This window comes from Lepus europaeus, chromosome 14 (genome assembly GCF_033115175.1).
Source record: "Lepus europaeus isolate LE1 chromosome 14, mLepTim1.pri, whole genome shotgun sequence".
Taxonomy (NCBI): Eukaryota; Metazoa; Chordata; class Mammalia; order Lagomorpha; family Leporidae; genus Lepus; species Lepus europaeus.
The window spans coordinates 62,092,991-62,111,620 of NC_084840.1; the positions used below are offsets into that span (position 1 = coordinate 62,092,991).

The window sequence follows — 18,630 nt, forward strand, 5'->3', positions numbered from 1 at the left end:
TGGCTGGAGAATCGATCTCGCTCACTTTCTCAAATAAATAAATAAATCTTAAAAAAAAAAAAAAGAACAAGCAAAAAAATATTAAAAGCAAAACCAAAGCAGGCCAGCGCTGTGGCTCACTTAGCTAATCCTCCACCTGCAGCACTGGCACCCCAGGTTCTAGTCCCGGTTGGGGTGCCAGATTCTGTCCCGGTTGCTCTCTGCTGTGGCCAGGGAGTGCAGTGGAGGATGGCCCAAGTGCTTGGGCCCTGCACCCACATGGGAGACCAGGAGGAAGCACCTGGCTCCTGGCTTCAGATCAGGGTAGCGCACCAGCCGTGGCAGCCATCTGGGGGATGAACCAATGGAAAGGAAGACCTTTCTCTCTGTCTCTCTCTCACTGTCTAACTCTGCCTGTCAAAAAAAAAAAAAAACAACAACAACAACAACAACAACCACCAAAGCAGACAGCAAGGCATACCAAAACGATCAATAAAAAAGAAAGTAGATCAATGTGCTTCTGCATGCTCTATTGGTTCTTTAAAATAGCTTCTGGGCCCTTTCTTGCAATAAATATTATTTAGGGTCTTCTGTTAGGTACTTGAAAATACAATAATGAACAATGATCCCTAGGAGCTTCCTGGCTGAGGGAATAGTAGCAGTGAATAGACCTAACTTATAATTTGTGAGCTTTAATTATCAAGAAGAGTTTATTAAATTTTATGTAGTTTGCTTAGGAAAGCAGAGACATAATATATGAGGGGATCTTTTAAAAGTTCATGAAATACAGAAATCAACAAACAAAGGCTGGCAAGGATGTAGGGAAAAAGGTACTCTAATCCACTGTTGGTGGGAATGCAAACTGGTATAGCTACTGAAGAAGACAGTGTGGAGACACGTCAGAAATCTGAATATAGCCTACCATATGACCCAGCCATCCCACTCCCAGGAATTTACCCAAAGAAAATAAAATCAGCATATGAAAGAGTTATCTATATCCCCATGTTTATTGCAGCTCAGTTCCCAATAGCTAAGATATGGAATCAACCCAGGTATCTGTCAACTGAACACTGAATAAAAAAAATTATAGTATATGTACACCACGGAATACTACACAGCATTAAAAAAAATTGAAATTCTTTCACAACAAAAGGGATGCAAGTGGAAACCATTATACTTAGTGAAATAATCCAATACAAAAAAGACAAAATACCATATGTTCTTCCTGAACTAATAGAGCACCTAAAAGGTAATCTATAGTAGTGAAATTGACACTTTGAGATGTGATGACTTTTAACATCCCTGTCTTGACTGTTGAGGAACAGTTTTTTTTTCTTTTTCATATTATTTGTTGAACTCTTTACTTATTGTAGGGTTAATCTTATGTGTATAAAATTAATTTAAAATAGACCTTTGTAAAAAATAAGAATGGGAATAGAAGAGAGAGGAGGAAGAAGGGTAAGAGTGTGGGTGGGAGGGATGATGGGGTGGGAAGAACCACTCTGTTCCTAAATGTGTATATATGAAATGCATGAAGTTTGTATACTTTAAATAAAAGGTTTCTAGTAAAAACAAACAAAGAAACTTACTAAAACATACTTTCCCAGGAGGAGTACAAGCTGAAAGGGTTAATGGGCTCCTGGGATGTACAAAGGGTGCTGCATTCCCTGCATCCTGGTCTGTGACTGGGGCCTTTGAAGTATTAGCATCAGATAATGACACTGGGTGGCCATCCCACATTCCTTTAAGTGGCCAAGAATCTTTTTTTTAAGCCAATAAAAATGTTGGTAATTTTAAAAAAAGGAAAAATTCAGGAAAAAATGCATATAACTATGCATGGGTTTTCAAAATTTCTTGTATCAAAATAACTTTTTTTTTTTTTTTTGACAGGCAGAGTGGATAGTGAGAGAGAGAGACACAGAGAGAAAGGTCTTCCTTTACCGTTGGTTCACCCTCCAGTGGCCGCTGCGGCCAGCGCATCACGCTGATCCGAAGCCAGGAGCCAGGTGCTTCTCCTGGTCTCCCATGAGGGTGCAGGACCCAAGCACTTGGGCCATCCTCCACTGCCTTCCCGGGCCATAGCAGAGAGCTGGACTGGAATAGGGGCAACCGGGATAGAATCCAGCGCCCCAACCGGGACTAGAACCTGGTGTGCGGGCGCCGCAAGGCGGAGGATTAGCCTGTTAAGCCACGGCGCTGGCCCAAAATAACTTTTTAAAGTACCCTTATATTTTTTATATATTTTACTACAAATGATCAGAACTTGATGGATCCAGTAACTAGAAAATCCTGTTATATGTACCACCTCAACTCCCAGCATGCCAGAAAAATGAAATATTACTCTACCATGCAATAGAAATAAGATATTATAAAGTATACTAAATAACATTATTCTTACTGTTATATTTATTTTATTTTATTTTATTTTATTTTATTTTATTTTTTTGACAGGCAGAGTGGACAGTGAGAAAGAGAGACAGAGAGAAAGGTCTTCCTTTCCGTTGGTTCACCCCTCAATGGCCACTGTGGCCAGCGTGCTGCGGCCAGCGCACCGTGCTGATCCAAAGCCAGGAGCCAGATGCCTCTCCTGGTCTCCCATGTGGGTGCAGGGCCCAAGCACTTGGGCCATCCTCCACTGCACTCCCTGGCCACAGCAGAGAGCTGGACTGGAAGAGGAGCAACCATGACAGAATCCGGCGCCCCGACCGGGACTAGAACCCCGGAATACCAGTGCCGCAAAGCGGAGGATTAGCCTATTGAGCCGCGGCACCGGCCTATTCTTACTGTTTTAGATTTGCTGAGTAAATTTAATACCTACAAAGGAGCCAATATGTTCCCCATTTAATAATGTCTCCTAAAAAGTAGTTTATAAAATAATTTAATAATAGAAATTCTTACAACAGTTACACTACCGTTTGATAGCCATGTGTCTCTATTGACAGATTATAGAAATCCCACTATAGTATTTATTAATCCTACTGATAGATGAATTGAAGTTACACATCAGAGGAATTAATTACTAAGACTACATCGATAAGCTGATGTTTTTCAGAGAAGCGCGAGAATGGACCACAGTCATCAGGTCACACAGGCAAACCAAGAGATAAAATGTGAATTTTTGAGAACGTGAAGATGCAAAGACAAAAATCATATTCTAATTTATTTTATGGAATTGCACATTTGTCTTGATTTTTCAGTGTGGTGAATTGGGCACGTGGCATTACAAAATAGGATGTGAGAATGCTTTACTATCTCATGGGAACTTTGCTAATACATCAGACACCCCTGAGCTGTTGCAAAAAAATTTCTGACTGAAAATCAGCAGAGTGTGTATTTGATGGCTGTTCACTCTCAGTAGCTACCTATGGTATCAACCAAATCTAAAGAAACCATTACAGAAATTGCTCTTACTATTGCCGTAGTAATAAGTGCTTTCCTTGCTTCTAATGTTGTCCCTTCCCCATCTGTTCCCCACACTGCAGCCAGAGTGATCTTTCTAAAGCACGGGTGTGATCACAACACTCCCCTGCTTAAAACCCTACATTGGCTCCCTATTTCCCTCAGGATAAGGGCCTTAAAAATAGCTTCATGTGCTGGCTTCTGCCTACATCTCCAGTCTCATCTTTCTTCAATAATCTCTCCTCCACCAACTGCTCACTGCTATCCCACAACATATATATTCCAGCCTCCAATCATGCCAAGACTGTTTGCAGTTTCCCAAAGGCACCTGGTTGTCTCTCCTCCCTGGATCTTTGCACACGCTGTCCACTTCACTTGTAACAATTTTCTCCTTGTTCTTTGTATGGCTGATTCCCACTCACATTTTAAGCCTCTAATTTTTTTATGCTTCCTGAATTCATCTCTGACTGTCCCTAGCTACTCCTTAGCTCCTGTTCTATGATAACAGAAACTTATTTTAATACTTACCATCCTATTCAAGCTCTCTCTTCTAAACTTGTTTATTTTGTTCACTAGACCATGAACTTGTTGAGGGCATGGTCTGTGTCTTAAATACTGATGTATTCCTATACTTTAGTGCTTGACACATGGTAGTTGCTTAAGTATTGATGAGCACTGCACAGTTTGATTAAACAAACACCTCATGTGAGGTGGTGCCATGGAATAGAAAGAACATTGGACTTGGAGTGAGAAGACAGGTTTTGGTTCCAGCTCTGTCACTTACTAGCTGTGTGACTTTAGGCAAATCTCTTAATTCCCTGAGTTTGAGATGCCTTGTGTATCTAACAGGGATATCTGCTCCAACTCCCTGTCTCACAGACTTGTAATGAAGAAAAGAAAGATCAATGCATCTGAATCTGCCTTGTAATTAAAATAGAAAGCACAGACATGTGATAGTAGGTCTATGGCTCTGCTTTAAGTACATGGCAATTGTGCAGGTGTAGTAGAAGCAGACAGTATCTAGTCGCGCGTACCTTCCTTTGCCTTGACAGTAAGTTTTCATATTATTTTGGAAACACTATGAGAACATTGATGAATGGAGAATTATTTTTAGGGATATTTGTGTCAGATGTTCCCTTCCCTTTGTTTGTGTTCCTTTGAAAGAAGTTAACCCCCTTTCTGTTTCTGCTTACTTTCCTAGAAGTGATTCATACTCTGATCTTGTAACTCATTTTTCAACATTGCACTTAAAGTTCTGACATACTTTGCAGTGTGGCGAATGGACATAATTTACTCTAGAAATACGTATGATGCCTTTAAGTTCTTCTCATACTTGAGAAAGTAGGGATCCCAAAATCCTGGTCCCTTGTATTTTCCTTTTCCTGTGTGTTCCTTTCCAGTATTCCTATATTTGTTCAAATTAACAGGACACAAGCACAGGATTTTTAGTTCTTCTCAAACATGGAAGACATCATGCTATTTATTTTATTATTTGTTTTGTTATTCTTGTCAATGATAATAATAAAAGTAAGTTAAATTCTTGGCTAAAATAGAGGTTACTTTATCACATTATCTTCTTCTGGTCAGTAGACAGGAGGACACATACACCTATGAATTATTCATTTGTTCATCAAATATTTGTTTACTGTACAACTATATACCAGGCACCATTCCAAGTTCTTAAGATAAATTAGTGAACAAAAAAAAGAGGATCCCTATTCTCCATGCATTTACAGTCCAGATAGATGCCCATGTCTTAGCTTTCCTAGGAGTCCATATCAGCTTGAGGCAGGAGATGTAATTCTGGTGTCTTTCCATGCTCTTGTGTATTTCTTTGAGGAAGATACAACCAATTGATGGTATTGTTGAAGTGGGAATGTATTCAATTGCATCTGGAACAAGTGCGAATGGTGAAGGAGAACTAGCTTGGGATTTAGCTGTCAAGATGGATAATACGGGTATTAAATAACGCACACAGATAATTGAGATGAGACTCTCATTATCCTTTCAACCTTCTCTTATTTCTCTGCATCCCTGATAAAACAAGCAATTGGAGTATAGTGATTCAGTGTGAACTGTGGAGTGATAGAGCCCTGGATTTCCTGCCTATACCCTTAATAACTGGGGAACTTGGACAAACTGTGTTCCTGGCTCTGGATTCAACTTGGTCTACCCCTGGCTATTAAACATGTTTGGGGAGTCAATCAGTAGATGGAAGATCTCTCTTTGTCTGTCCCTGTCTCTTTGCCTCTCCTGCTCCCCACTACACACAAAGAATATGTAGAAATAGCTTAGCTTATAATAAACATTAATAAGTGGGAGTTTACTAAAATGATCAATCATTTAAGGCAGGATTTTTTTCTACTTCTTTTTTTTAGATGGATAGCCCTAAGTTTAAAGAAAATCTACAAGTAACTAAAATTTGCTTACTGTTTTGGCTTATTTTGCTTTTTTCCACAAATGCATACCTATCAGTAAGCAAATTTTAGTTACTTGTAGATTTTCTTTCCATAGATTAACAATCTTGGAATTGTTTTCTGTGTATTCCAAGTTTGAGCAAATGAGTAAATATGTTAAGGATAATAGGAGCCAAGACACTTACTATTGATGAAGAAAATAACAATTTTGAAAAAAAGACTAGGTTCTGTATTGTTGGATTTCAATCTGAAATATCATTATGAATATGTGTGTAAATATATATACTCTTCTAGACATATTTAGACAAATATTTATATTCTTATTTATACATTTGTATGCATGTTGATATCCTGACTTTTTCTACTAGCGTAACCTAGGAGCAGTGAGCATCAACTAGTGAGAGATCTTGTTTTATAAATACTGTTCTCTATTGAAAGGCACAAAAAAGAGTTCCTTGGACAAATGCTGATTCCAAGATTTATACAGGAACAGTAATAGATCAGCATGCAATGTCTCCACAGCAATAGTGGAGACATGTCACACAAGAAGCAGCTTGCAAGGGTCCCCATTGGCCAATTTCAGGTTAAGCTGAATATGAAAATAAATTTTGGTCATAATAGATTATACCCATTTAAATGAAATAAATGCTATATTCATAAGGTAATAACTGAGTAATAAAGGAAAGCTCTTCCTTTTAGCACAGTGTTAACTAAGAAATAGAGAAAAAATGATAGTGGGTAAGAAGAGTTTGATAAGAAAGAGGGTGTTTGCATTGGCTGGGCATCTTCCTACATATTACCTCTTACATACACAGGGGAAAACAGTAGTGGAGGGCTCACCTAACCAGTACTGTGCTGGGGCTGGCTCATAGCAGCTCTTGAGTTGATTGTACATATTTCTTCCCAACATGGCATCTAGTCCTCTCAATTTGTGTAGCTTAAAGCAGGCCATGGGGGAAGTGCCTATATTAAAAATTGCTAAATAGTATGAATGAGGGAATTCCCCTTCCTCAGATCACTTCTTAAACATTTTCCAGGACACTAGTGATGCTGAGTGGTCAAAACTAATGTCACCATTGTTGAAACCAATGTTTATCATGTGTCTGAGTTCAAAACAGCACGCCAACCCTGCTGCTTCTCTGTTTCTTCAAGAATGGTTTTCAGTTAGTAAGCGTGCTATAAATGTTCCTGAAAGTTTTGCCACAAACGATATGGCACTGCCATAAAAATCTCCTCAAATTGTACTATAATTAGGAAGTCTCTCCCTCCCTCTCTCTCTCTCCCTCTCTCCCTTTTTCCTTCTCTCCTTCTCTCCATCTCTTCCTCTCTCCCTCTCTCCCCCTTTTAAATAAAAACAAATAAACAAAAGTTTTTGAAAGGAGGATACCCTTTAGCCTGGAGGATTATATTTCTAATACTAGCACTTCAGACATGCGTAAAACTGGGAGTTGAAATTCAGCAGGTGGAATTGCTGCCACAGTCACTGCCACTTCCAGGTCCTGGTTCTCAGATTTGAAGAAGCTTCCTCATTTCTGTGCTGGCTCACTGCTGAACTTCAGAATCATCAAAAACTCTTGGTCTCTCTATCTACCTAAAAAATCTATGATATGGACATTTTTTAAATAGTGAGATCTAAAATAACAAATGATATGGAAAAGTTGAGGATCAGGAATGTAAATTATTCAAAAGCATTTTAAAAAATATTTATTTACTTTAAAGACAGAGCTACACAGAGGAAGAAACAGAATGTGTGCATGTGAGAGAGAGAGATCTTTAATTTTTGTTCACTTCCCAAATGGCCGAAACAACCAGGGCTGGCCTAGGCTGAAGCCAGGAGCCAGGAGCCACAGGGGTCTCCCACATAGGTTCAGGGGCCCAAGGGCTTGGGCCATCTTCCTCCGTTTTCCTAGACAAAATAGCAGGAAGCTGGATTGGAAGTGGAGAAGCTAGGACTTGAACTAGTGTTCATATGAGATGCCACCATTGCAGGTGGCACTTTAACCTGTTGTGCCACAACACCAGCCCCAAAGTCACCAATTTTAAGTGTGCAGTTAAATGTGTCTTCACAAATGTATGCAGTTATATAAAATTAGCATAAAGAGGACATAAAACATTTTCTATCAACCCAAAGAAGTTCCCACATGCTGCTGTTTCCTCATGCCTTTTCCTTACTTCCAGGTCTTAGCAACACAAATCTATTCTGTGTCACTCTGTTGTTGACTTTACTAGAATGTCATGTAAATGAAATCAGAAAATAAGTCTTTGGTGTCTAGCTTCTTTTAAATATACTATTTTTGAGATTTATACAAAGGTTTCATTAACAGTAGCTTATTCTTTTATTATTTTTTTGAGAGGCACAGAGAGACATAGCAGAGCCCCCAACCACTAGTTCACCCCTCAAATGCCCACTGCTTGGACTGAGCAATGGATGGGACCAGCAGCTGGGAACTCAGTCTAGGTCTCCTCCCATATGAGTGTCAGGGACCCAAATACCTAAACCAAAACCTGCTGCCCCCCAGGGTCTCATTGGCAAGAAGCTGGACTCAGGAGCGGAGAATCAAATCCAGGCATTCTGATATGACACATGATATCTTAATTGAAATAGTAACTGCTAGTTCAAGTGCCCACCCTACTAGATCCTTTCATTGCTAGTATTCCTAGTACTCTATTGTAAGGGTATACCACAATCTGTTTATTCATTTCATAATTAATAGAAATTTAAGTTGTTTTTCGTTTTCAGCAATTGTGAATAAATGCTTCTGCCCCATTTTAGTAACTACCAAGAAATTCTTCTTTACTGTCATTGCTTTTATTCCAAGTTGTAAAATAGAGCTACTTATGAGTTGGTTAATTGAGATCATCAATATTTTGAGTGAGAACTGAAAGAAACCCAGTTGGGGAGATGGGCTTAGCTGTTCTTCCTGAGGCTCTCACACTCCCAGCTAGAATTGACTCCCTCATTTTTCTATGCTTTGGTTGTTTTTTTCCCCTTGTACCTTTTTTAGGGTATACTTTACCATCTACCTGGCTGTTTGTTCAGGTCATTTTGAACTCCTGAGTAGAAACAAGGTCTATGCCTCATTTATCTTCATTTGACCTAAGGCCTAGCAGTGGGTGTTTTTTAATATTTTTTAATATAATAGAGTTATGACAAATATTTAATGGATTGATCTTGATTCTTTTCCAGCTCCTTCTTTGACTAAGTGGTTTTTATTAATTCATTATTTCATGAAATAGTTTATTAATTCCCAATTATTGCATTAACTCTGGAGTCTTATAAAATAGGTCTCCTGAATAATAAATATTTTTAATCTCACCTCTGTCATTATTTGTAAATCATTCACAATATAACCTGATGAAAAGATTTTAAAATTTTTATGGGCCTCAGAGGTTGTATGTATGTGTGTGTGTGTTTGTATGTGTGTATGTGTATTTCAGCTTTAAAGTAAGAGCATTTGGTGAAACAGATTTGTGGTTCCCTTTCTGTTATAAAATCCTGAAGTTTATAAAAAGCCTACCAAGTCAGAAAGAACCTACAAGGGGAGAACACAACATGGAAGAAAAGGGGCAAGAAAAAGGAATTAGGAAAACAAGAATATGTCATGCTTTTATGCAATGAAAAAGAATAGTTTCTCAAATAAATTGAAACTTCGTGAAGGATTCAAGAAACATAAACTTATGTTTTATAAGGAAAACTACAATAAAGACAGAAGTGGTTTTATAGGGTCAATTTACAGAATTACTAATTAGGCAGCTTCTCATTCTAAAACTTGATTGTAAGATCAGCCCCCTTCCTCAGGTGGGGAAGTGTGAAGTCCCAGTTTGTAATGAGTAGTTGAGTAAGACTAGAATCTTGGTGTAATTATTAATAATTCCCCCTTTCATTATCAAATGGGTTTTGGACAATGCATTTTGTGGTCACTCAATTTCTCGGGGGTTCTCAGAACCCTAGTTCTCCCTGCCTATATTCCGTGTTCTAGGAGTTCTGACTTGGGAATGGTTACTCAGTGAAAGAGTCCACAGTGCTCCTTAAATACATGGTTTCTACCTGGCAGAGCCATTAGCGCCATCCTCTTCTAGGCACTCTTTTCTAATGGGTCTGAAAAGTTTTTTCCCCCTCATATAACACTTATGCAAATTCTCCAGTTTCTCTTGAAGACTGCGGCTTTCCTTTCTCCTATGGCAATGATAGAAGAATCATCAAACATTCACTGCCCACTGCCTATATGTCCAATACAGAGCTGGGCTAAGGGTGTAGAGAAACAATGACAAGAGTCAGACATGTAAACCTGTAACTAAAGCATGATAATTGTTATCTTTGTTGGTAGTAAACAACATATACAACATATTCATATTCGGTTAAAATTTAAGTTATTTTGGTGCAAAAAAATTGAAATCCATACATAGTAGTCTTCATAATGTGCATTTTCCATGAACATTTTGAAAACCCCATGTATTCAGGTCACTGAGGAAAGACTAGATAATTTAGGCAAGAGAAAAAGGAAAGAGGAAAATCTGAGTAGGCTTTAAAGGGGCAGTAAATGTTGTACAGGAGATTGGCTTGGCGAGGGAGCATTCCAGGAAGAAGGGACATGTGCGATGGTCTATGGCCAGAAAATGCAAGGTGTGACTAGGGAGGCAAAAAGTAGCCTCGTCTGACTGTCCATTTGTTGCAATATACTAGTTTGGAACTGAGTGTGAGACAAGACCTTGGAGCACATCCTGGGGGGTGTTGTTGTTAGAAGTACCAGAAGGGACCTCATGTCACATTTAGCAGGGACCCCTGATGATTCCATTTGAGTGAGGTGTGGGAGTATTTTCATTCTAGAATTTTACACTACAACATTACCACATGCATTGACCAATTTCAATACAGGCTTTCCTTATGTTGCTTTATAATTAGAAGCCAGTGAATTGAAGTTCCACAGCGGTACATAGACTGGTAGTGATAGCTTTATGGAACTGTTTATTTTTAGTTTGGCAAAGGCTAGGCAGTAAATATCTCAATTAGTAAACTAAAGCAGCATGGATGAGAAGTGCCCACAAGGAGATCAGGAGTTAAAAAAAATAACTGAGTCAGTTAATTGAAGGAAGCCTCAATATCACCTACCCATATTTAGAGTTTGACCAACCAACTTTGTGCAGGGTGGGGGGTACAGATACACACACAAACACAAACACACACACAGTAAGTATCCATAGTGCTGCCAGCAGTGAAGCTCTTTGCATTGCTCAGGTTCTAATTTTCAGGAACTTTCTGTCTTTAGGAGCCACTGTGATTGGATAGTGACCCAATGGGATAATGGGATATCACAGTGGGATGGGATAATGTCTTTGACTATGGAAGATTATCATTCTGTAAGTTTTTCAAGGTGACTGAAGAAGAATTTCATTATGAAGTGTTGAAGGAGGTTACTCACTTCCATATTCATATTTATATTTACATTATATGGCCTGATATGCAAAAATATTTAATGAAAATATGCACGTGGTACTGCAGAATCACTTACTTGTCCATGTATAAAGTCTCTTGCATTATATTTGAGATTCCATTTTATATCTTGGAGAAAAAAGAAAAGTGGTTTACAAAGCTTAGTTTTAAGAATTTAAATTTTGCCTAATTTAACAACTAAGTCATGCTATTCCTGGAATTTCAGGGTCTTTAGGAAATAGTGATCTTCCATGCTATGAAAGATCAATTGGTAGTGTAAAACATTAAGAATTTTGCAGGGAAAAGGTGGCTGTGCTTTAAAATCACAAAATACCATTAGTCAGTGGTCATGATGTTTTTGATGTTTGAAGCCGTGAACCGTAGTCCATTTGGGCTGATAGCATATATTTAGCATGGCCCTCTGGATTTTCCTCCTAAAGAGGTGATCTGTGGAGTGTTGTCTTCTTAGCTTAACAATTTACTACATATCAGCTCCCCATGTTTTATAGGGGAAATGACAGTCTTTTGTGCTTCTGAAGATGACATTTCTGTATGTCTCCTCTCTATTTTGCAGACTGGAAAAAGGTAGCATGCAGCAGAGCTTTAGCAACGAAGCAAAGGCCCAAGCCCTTCAGGCCCTGCAAAGAGAGCAGGAGCTGACACAGAAGATACAGCAAATGGAAGCCCAGCATGACAAAACTGGTAGGTGGTAGGGAAAGATTAGAGCCTGGGCACTCGCTCACAAGCCAGGCCCACGCCTTACTGTGAAATGACATCAGGAACACCTGTAACCTTTGGCTGGCCGAAGGGAGCAGATGCTAACTACACCGGAGATTCCGAATTACATATTAGTTAGCGTTTAAAAGAGAAAATGGAAAGTATTGCCCACTGTCTGTTGATTTCAGAGTGCTGCTCTCACATCTGTTGCACCATCTGGATTATGAGTTTATTTACCTGTGTTCAAGAAACGTAAAGCTGAGAGAGACCACAACAAAGTAGAAAAACAAAGGGCTTGTTTTTGGCTGGGTTTTCAGGCACACATGTTATATAAAGAAAATAGCATCAGAAGCTCTGCGGGAAATGCTCTGAGCTTACAGTTAGAGTCTCCTGAATAGCATTGAACAGTTCCCACAGTACACACATTATAGCTACTCTAAAAGCCTAATGAGTTTGCTTCAGCATCCAAACTGGAGAAAAGCTTTAGCCATTAATCGGTTCTTAATTCACTGTCGCAGCTGGATGTAATTCAGTGGCTCCAAATTGATATGTTCCTTTATTTAATCTTTGCAGCTTCGAACATTTTTAGCATTTGTATGATTTCCCCACCTCCCCCAATCCAATCTAGAGTGATGTTTAATCCTTTGCATTCTTCAAGTTCTCACAACTGCTGTTAAAATTCACTAATACAAGGCATTGACCACAGCTGGCAGCTTGGCTAAAAATTGCCATCTTTCATCACATTGGCACTCTTCTGCAGACTGAGTTGGCCAGTAACTCTTTACCTTTAATTTGAAAGTAAAATGCACTTTGAAAATAGGCAGTTTGATTTGTTCAGTCAGAGCATTATGTAGTTCCTTTCACTTTTGAGTTGTGTGTTCACAGACAGTGTTAGTCAAAACAAGACAGTGTCAGTCATTATAATTCCACACCACATACTCCATGCTGATTGTACTATTAAAACAAAAGTTTAATTGATCCTCTCTCTTCCAGAAAAAAATGTTGCTTAATTTTAGTGCTTTGATTTATTTTGCTTTGTATGCTATATGCTTTTCACCAATCATTAGCTAGAACTGAAAAGAAATAAAAGACCTATTAAAACTTACACATGGAGATAGCTTTCTCATGACTTAATGTATATTTGATGACATAGTAAAAAATAGTTTCTTATCCTATAGGTGAAAAATTGCTAACATAAAATTTATTAAATAATTTACTAACTTGTAAGGAGGAAATGTCATATTGACTCTCATAATTCTCTCCAGCACATTCAGTAGAGATTTTCTTCTAACAGCATTGAGTCAGAAGAAATGAAATTTCACCAGGTTCAGGAGACATCTTTCCATTAAAAACAAAATGAGGAAATTATAGGAGAAGTTTTTCTTTGCCCCCACTGCTATGGGATTCTAATGATCAAAGAGCCTTGAGCAGGATCTGGGGCTAAATAAGTTTTAACTGTTAAAACCACCTTAAGAACACTTTTATTTTGATTTACAAAAGCACACTGCCTTCAATTTCTTTGACTACATTTTCACTGAAGTGCAAGCTGTTGACAATAAAATCAAAATCTGAGGGAAACTTCCATAGTTCACCTCCATAATAAAAGAAATATGTGCAAAATTGGGCAAGGGGTGGTAAACTGTGCGAGCAAATAAGAAAAATAAAGCAATGATTATAGTGTAGAAGAAAGTTCCTCAATTATTTTAGGTTTTAATTGTCTGGTGGTGAGAATTTTTGACACTGTTTATAGTAAAATTGTCAAAATAAAATATAATATCTTGCATATTACAAAGATATAAGCATCTAGTACTCCATTTGAGGTATTTGACAATTTATTAACATGCTAAAACATTTACACCAAGCTGGTATGATCAAAAGTGTTTCTGGTATATAATTATTATGAAAATAAATGTCTCACAAGATTTAATGTCTTACCAGATGATAAGTCCTTTAACTGAGGACATTGAAAGTGATCTGGTGGCTAACAGGAAATGTGTAGTAGTCTAAGGCATTGTCCCACTCTACCTGTGGAAGCACTGCACAGCTACAACCACAAACATCTTATGTTGGTGGGGGTTTATTGTTATTTCTAGAAAATGAACAGTATTCACTGATGACCTCCCAGAATGCATTTTTGACAAAGTTGAAGGAAGAGTACTGTACATTAGCCAAGAAGCTGGATCAGATCTCTAAAAAAAGCAGGTAGGTAATGTTATAAAATATTTTCAGAGCACTGTTTGTATGATTACTGTAATTTCTCCTTAAAAATAGCATCTTCACTATGCTGTGGTCTAATAATAAAAGTTATTCTCTGTTGATACAAGTTTTCTATGAAAATATTTTCACTATGTGGACATTTTCTTGTTTGTCCATACAGGTACTTTGATGTTTTTGCATGATTATTGAAGTGTACTATTGTTTGATTTTTTTAATGTATAGAATTGAAGACTGAAATTCCAGAAAACAAAGATCAAGATAGCAATTAGTTTAATAAATGATACAGATAAATCAAGCACTTTAAAAATGTTATATTGATAAGTTAACACATTTTGATATATTATCATAGTTCTCCATGAACACAGAAAAGCTATCTTTAGGTCAAATGGTGATAGATGAAATGTGTATATATAAAAATGAAAATAAATTATATTTTGAAATAAAATCATGCTTTAATTCTTATAAAATTACTTTAATATGACAGCCATTGTTCATTTTATAGGTATACTCCTCTCTTAAAACCATTGATTCAGATCTTAATGACATTTTTCTATGCATTTTCTTATCAGTTTTTCTCAATGAATAAATTATTTTATATTCTAAATTGCAAGAAGCCTGAGTCCTCATCTCAGCTCTGGCAGTATCTGTGGAATCTTGGACAAATTTATTTGACCTACTTGAACTATAGTTTCCTCTTTTGTAAATGAATGAATGACATCGAACAGAATCACTTTGAATTGAAATATAAAAGGCAATATTCACATAACAGAAGGCAAATATCACATTACATGATGAAAAATAGCCTGGGTATCTTATTTTTCTGTAACTCAGTTTGATTTACACAGAGCAAAAAATATGGCTCAGCTAACTACTGACTTAGATGTCTCATTCAGAACAAATTTCAGGCAGATCAGAGTGTATCTGATCACTCTGAGTCCCATCTAGCATTCCTGCATCTACAAGCTATCCTAACTGCTAAAATCCACATCCTGAAGCTTTGGGGGAATCAGAGAACTCAGGAGCCTGGTTCTTTCTGCTCACAAGAAGGCAGCGGCTTCTATCACCAACCAGAATGTGCTCTGAAATGCACACCTTAATATATGTGTTATTTTCCTAGGGGAAGACCCCGAGTTGCCAAAATACCAGATACTTGCAGGAAATTTGACCAAGCAAGTCAAATTATTTTATCATGAAGGAGACTCTCATAAAATACCAACAACAGTAGCTATTCCTAACTAGAAATAGTTCACTTGTCACACAATTTGTTAAAAACCAACTAGATCACATAATTTAGAGAAAAATGATATTAATCTGTGATCTATATTATTATGTTATCTCTAAGATTAGTTTGTGTAATTATTAACTAATACCTTGCTCTCTAAAGAAACGTAGTTAGGGAAATTGAAATGTTTAAAAGATATACATTGCTTTAAAACATATAATTGTGCATAATATAAGTTGTTTAATTTCATGAAGTCTCAAGACAGGAAATACCTTCTTTCACATCAAGAGCACCAAAACTGTTTAAATAACTGGTGAGTGGTGAGCTAGCATTCTAACCTGTTTCAGGTTTGAAAGCTCATATAGTTTTTCTTATAATAATCACAGTATTTTACATCCAAATTTCAAGCCACAGTAATTATGATGAGAAAGTTTGGGAAGGCAAAGTTAACCTTTAAATTCAGTGGAGGGGGCCAGCACTGAGGCGTAGTAAGTTAAAGCCTCCACCTGTACCACTGGCATCCTATATCAACAGCACCAGTTCTGAGTCCTGCCTGCTTTACTTCTGATCCAGCTCCCTGATAATGGCCTGGGGAAGAAGTGGAAGATGGCCCAGTGCTTAGGGCCCTGTACCCACGTGGGAGACCCAGAAGAAGCTCCTGGTTCCTGTTGTTGGGTTGGCCCAGCCCTGGCCATTGTAGCCATTTAGGGAGTGAACCAGCAAATGGAAGACCTCTCTCTCTCTCTCTCTCTCTCTCTCTCTCTGTGTGTGTGTGTGTGTGTTTCTCTCCCCCTCTCTGTCTGTAACTCTGCCTCTCAGATAAATAAATTAATACAATAAAAATAAATATATTCAGAGGATAAGTAGGCATACTTGGCAGGTGAGTGTTGACCCACAAGCCAAGGCTAACCTGTATGTGTGTCCTAAGCCCTCTTTTTCTTACACTAGATCTGTTGACTTACCTTGTTCTCGTTTAATTAACTCAGCAGCTCTCCAGCTCATCTTCTCATTTTGCCACTTAGTGACAAAACCTTTGGTACATTGCCTAATCTCTAGAAACCTCACTTTCTCCATCTGTGAAAACATCTCAAGGGGCTGGCATTGTGGCACGGCAGGTTAAGCCATTGCCTGTGCTGCCAGCATCCCGTCTGAGTGCTGGTTCAAGACCCAGTTGCTCCACTTCCAAGTCAGCTCCCTGCTCATGTACCTGAGAAAGCAGCAGCAGGTGACCCTTGTGCTTGGGTCATGTAGGAGACCTAGATGGGGTTCTGGGCTCCATCTGGCCCAGTCTCAACTGTCACAGCCATTTAGGAATTGAGCCAGTGAATGGATGACACCCCCCCCCTCTGTGTGTGTGTGTGTGTGTGTGTTACACTGCCTTTCAAATAAATAAATAAATCTGAAGCCACCTTGCAGGATTGTGTTGGGAATTAGAACTATATGTAAAGATGCATACCCACCTACCTACCCATGTGTGCAGTCTTCCCTTTATATTCTCAGGGGATTGGTCCCAAAACCCCTTGCAGATATCAAAATCCACAGGTGCTCAAACCCTCATATAAAGTAGCATAGTAGTTGCATTTAATCTGCACACATTTTCCCATGTACTTCATTTTTACTTTTTAAATTTTAATTTCTTTTAATTTTTTTATTTTATTTGAAAGGCAGAGATACAGAATGAGAGAGAGAAAGATCTTCCATCTGCTGTTCACTCACCAAATGGCTGCAATGGCTAGGGCTAGGCCAGGACGAGGCCAGGACACAGAAGCTTCATCCCAGCTTCTTATGTGGGCAGCAGGGCCCAAGGACTTGGGCCATCTTCTGCTGCTTTCCCAGATGCATTAACAGGGAGCCAACTTGGAAATAGAGCAGCCAGGACTCAAACTCACACCCATATGGGATAATGGTATATAGGTGGTGGCTTAACCCACTGGGCCATTACTCTGGACCCATGTTTATTTTTTAATAATATTTGTTTGAGAGGCAGGAGTGGAGGGGGGAGGGAGAGAAAGAGAGAGAGAGAGATCTCCCCTCTACAGCTTCACTCCCTAAATTCCTGCAGTGGCCATAAAGGCTGAAGCCAGGAGCAGGGAACTCAGTACAGATCTCCTGCATGGGTGGCAGGAACCTAACTACTAGGTTCATCACTGCTGCCTCCCAAGGTCTGCATTAGCGGGAAACCTGAGTCAGGAACCCTAGCCAGGAGTCTATTCCAGGCACTTTGATGTGGGACAAAGACATCGAAATTGCCCAATAGGGCAAATGCCCACCTCTTCTCATATACTTTAAATAATCTCCACCTTACTTAGAATACCTAGTACAATGTATATGCCACATAAGTAATAGTTGGACTATATTGCTTAAAGAATAATGACAAGAAAAAAGAGTCTGTACATATTCAGTACAGTTGCACTGTTTCAGTCTGTGGCCCCATTATCCAGAAGCTGTGGATACAGGGGCTGAGCACGTAAAGCACTATACATCGTAAGACACCGCAGCTGCCCATGTCATCCGTGGCTCGGTTTTTAGCATTGTGACTGGTAATTTGGATATCACTTTGCCAAACTATTATTGTCTTTGCCAGGGAAGGTGTGATTGCTATTTTCAAACGGAAAGTTTGTATCACAGTGAAAACCTTATTAACGGCAAAACAGAATCAGGAAAATGGTTGTGTTTATGTTTCAGGTCATGCTCTGGTAGCTGGTTTTGTAAATCTGGTGAATTTAAATAGGCACCTACAGTAAAAATATACTAATGGACTCAACACAATGGTTTGACAAGTAGTAAACACTCAGTAAAACGCTGCTTATTATTTTTAAAACTTTTATGAGTCCCCTAAAGTTATAAAGGTACACTTTTTGTACCTCACAAGAAGGTAATAAATATGTTGTGGTTTTAGAATTATGTGTTTGTTTGCTCTTAATTTCTTATCAATTCAGTCTCATGTCTCCCTTTCTTACTATGACATTTTCAAGTGACTTATTCATGCCAAATTTATCATCCATTTTGATGTTATCTTCGACTTTGAAGCCACCTGTATAACTTGAAGGGCTGAGAGTACTTCTAAATAAAATCTATAAATGACATAAGCCCTGTAGAACCACTGCAGGAGTGTGCCTCTGCACATTTGAACTTTAGGGAAAAAGAATTTTCCCTGTGCTTTGGTGTGAGGAAAATCTTAGAGTGTCTCAAGTTTTGTCATTCTGGAAACTCAGTCTCCACAGTAATTGTTTGAGCCATATGGTAAT

At 38.5% G+C, this 18,630-nt stretch overlaps 1 protein-coding gene across 7 annotated transcripts in view; it reads left to right on the plus strand.

Moving 5' to 3' along the window:
• SDCCAG8 (SHH signaling and ciliogenesis regulator SDCCAG8) overlaps positions 1 to 18,630 on the plus strand; it is a 272,939-nt gene that overhangs the window by 164,867 nt on the left and 89,442 nt on the right. For all 7 annotated transcript variants that reach the window (XM_062210707.1, XM_062210712.1, XM_062210711.1 and 4 more), the window contains 2 exons: positions 11,801 to 11,928; positions 14,037 to 14,145. In XM_062210707.1, coding sequence (XP_062066691.1) covers positions 11,801 to 11,928; positions 14,037 to 14,145 — 237 coding nt within the window. The remainder of the gene's footprint in view (positions 1 to 11,800; positions 11,929 to 14,036; positions 14,146 to 18,630) is intronic.